This window comes from Crocuta crocuta, unplaced genomic scaffold, assembly GCF_008692635.1.
Source record: "Crocuta crocuta isolate KB4526 unplaced genomic scaffold, BGI_CrCroc_1.0 scaffold1304, whole genome shotgun sequence".
NCBI lineage: Eukaryota > Metazoa > Chordata > Mammalia > Carnivora > Hyaenidae > Crocuta > Crocuta crocuta.
Genome location: NW_027531278.1, coordinates 977691 through 980950, shown reverse-complemented (window position 1 = coordinate 980950; position 3260 = coordinate 977691). Strand labels below are relative to the sequence as shown.

Genomic DNA, 3260 nt, shown 5'->3' with positions numbered 1-3260 from the left:
AGGCGCCTATCAAGAGAAAAAAAGTTTCCATTTTATTCCAAAATTTATCAAAGTGCAAACAACAAAGCATACTAATTTTCATTAGGTATATATTTATTTAGCTAGTCAGGCAATTAAAAAATAATACTTTGGGTGGTGATAAATCAAGTATTCATTTAAAGATTTGAAACCTTCTATACACAAAGACATTATTCTGAATGAAAACTATAATTATCACTTCACTTAAAGACAACAAAAAAGGGGGGACTTTATTTTCACTTCCTACTAATGTATGCCACAAAAGGGACATCATTCCCCCAAATTCCTCCTCCCATGTCAGCCGAGTCTTGCTCTCAGAGGTATAGTAAAAGAAAGGACCTGCAAGCTATTTCACAGAAAACCATCCACAAATACATTGTCAAGCTAAGATAACTAAATGATGAAAAAGTTAACTTCATGAAAGAAGATTGATTTGAACATGATTTTGAAAAGCAATACAGAAACAAATGGAAAAAGCAAATGAAGAGTACCCAGCTTACAGATATAAGATCACAAAAACCAAGTCTTAAATATACTAAGGGGGAAAAGGTCTTGTTTTATTATCTAGGATTACCTTCAAAAACATAAGACTTAGTCGTGAAATATAACCCAATAGGTACAGTGATCATTAAAGCTGTGAAGAACAGGAGCGTCTTCAGGGTAGATGCTAATGAACTTTCATTTCTGGAATAAAGTAAACAAAGAGAAAATCAGAACCTGCTAGGCTATTTCCAACTGTTCTTCTGTCCATAAACACTATAAATACCCACAGAGAAGATGCTGGAAACCCTGCCCCTGCCTTGGAAGCAGCGAGAAGAGGAAAAGTCAACTCAGGGACTCAAAACTGGAAGATCCTAGAGACCCAGAGACCATTCAACAGACTACCATTCAGATCCCGTGCGAGAGAAAGCATCAAAGTATGAAAGTGTTTTGTAGTCTTCAAAATGCTATGCAAGTGTATCCTAATGACCAATTTTATAATGGAGGTAGCAAAGGAAAATATACAAAAAAAAACAACAACTAATGAATGTCTACAACTAATAAATGTGCGTTCACAAAGCATCCTATTGAAGGCTAGCTGGATACAGCATAAACAAGGTATGAGAATCTCCAAAGAAAAAGCAGCCTAGAACAACCTGGATGTGGCTAAAGGAAACTTACTTTAATTGCTTTGTAATGAAATAGCTGTAGTACAAGTTAGATGGTCTTCGTGTAACATGGATGCATTAAAAATGTAATGTCCAAACACCTTCTATTCAGTGAATTCTGTTTGTCCATGGCTATTTTTAAATCAAGGAAATATCCCAATGGCAAAAGTTTTGTTCCAGAGTACAATGAAACTACTCTGAAGAATGTAATCAAGCTTTTCAAATTACATAAAGAAAAACAAATCTGATAATCTGCTACTTAAAAACATTAATATAAGGATTAATGTAAAAGCACAAACAAAACTGGATAACATAAAAATGCCCACAATAAGAAAATGGTTTCACAAATGATGTATATCAATATATGGACACATTAAAAAGAATTCTCACTGGGGCATCTGGGAGGCTCAGTTGGTTGAGTGTCTGACTTCAGCTCAGGCCATGATCTCACAGTCCGTGGGTTCAAGCCCTGCTTCGCACTCTGTGCTGACAGCTCAGAGCCTGGAGCCTACTTTGGACTCTGTGTCTCCCTCTCTCTGCCCCTCCGCCATTCATGCTCTGTCTCTGATTCTTTCTCTTTCTCTCTGTCTCTCTCCCAAAAATAAATACACATTAAAAACATGAAAAGAAAAAACAAAAACAATTCTGACCATTACTCAGAAAGTAGTCGTGCAATAAATGAACAAGGCAAACTACACCATATCATGTATATCTGGTGTCTTCAAAACAAGGCGTGAGGGCCCAATGCCTATTTCTATAAAGTTTAGCTGGAACACAGACACACCCATTTGTTTATGTAGCATCTAAGATGGCTTTGGGGGCGCCTGAGTGGCTCAGTCGGTTAAACGTCTGACTTCGGCTCAGGTCATGACCTCATGGTTCATGGGTTCATGAGTTCAAGCCCCGAGTCATGTGCTGATAGCCCACTTGGAGCCTGGAGACTGCTTTGGATTGCGTCTCCCTCTCTCTCTCTGCCCCTCCCCTAATTGCGCGTGCGCTCTCTCTCGCTCGCTCAGAAATAAATAAAAACACTAAAAACAAAATAAGATGGCTCTGGAGCTACAAAGGACAAGGTAAGTTGTGGTGCCAGACAATACAGCCTTCATAACCTAGTATTTACTATGTGGCCCTTTACAGAAAAACCTGACGAACCCCTGACATATGCTATTCCAATTAGGTTAAAAATGTGTTTACCTAAAAAAGGACTCCAGAACAATATACAAAAATAAAGTTATTTTCCCATTTTAAAAATGTTCCTTAATGTTATTTCACTGACTTTTCAATAAATAAGTAAATATATGTCAGCATTTGTCCTATGCATTGATACAAATGATCAACACTACTGAAAGCTGTAGTAAGTTTCCAGCAATCCTAGAGACAGCTGTACCTCACACATACTACCACCGTACTGTAAAAGCAGTAAACCCTATAGCTTTAATCATTTAGCTTAAGGTCCTTTTTGTCCCTTAAATCTAACCATTCTCAGACCACCTTAACACACTCCAAACTTTATGCTTATACTCAACATTTGGACTTAATTAATTTTCTTTCTGATAATCCTCAGAGGCTCTGGTTTTTATCTGTATCTTTAGGAAGGAGACAGTCCAGCCTTCAAGGTCCACTGCCCCCACCAAAACAGCCTCTCCTCCAAGTATCTTTCCTGATTACTCCAGCTGGAATAATTCATTGCTCTGGAATTCAATCACACTTAGTTCACACCTGTTATTACAGCACTAAATGTGCCAGCTTGCTTACTATATAGTCTTGCACATTTCTCTGGAGCCCTAGAAAATCCAGGCAAAGGGATTCCTCTAACTATGTAAATTATTAGCTAGGAGATTTCTTTCTTTCCAGAAAGCAAAGGAACGTCTCAAGTTTCTGGTCTACAAACTTTTTTGACTACGAATCCTTCTTTAAGTATAAATTTTGAGCACATACCCCATAAAGGCATACTGATTTTTTTAAACAGATTTATCTACACAAATATTATCAATACATTCCTTAAAATACAAACCATATGCAAAAATAGATACTAAAAAAGTAAAGGTTAAAAATAAATTCATGTAAAACTTCCAGTATTTTCTTTCCATACTT

General features: G+C 37.0%; 1 protein-coding gene across 1 annotated transcript in view; it reads right to left on the bottom strand.

Annotated features, from left to right (window-relative positions):
* Positions 1-3260, bottom strand: part of VMA21 (vacuolar ATPase assembly factor VMA21) — a 5875-nt gene that overhangs the window by 418 nt on the left and 2197 nt on the right. The window contains exon 2 of the mRNA XM_077771213.1: positions 593-702. Within this exon, the coding sequence (XP_077627339.1) occupies positions 593-702 (110 nt within the window). The remainder of the gene's footprint in view (positions 1-592; positions 703-3260) is intronic.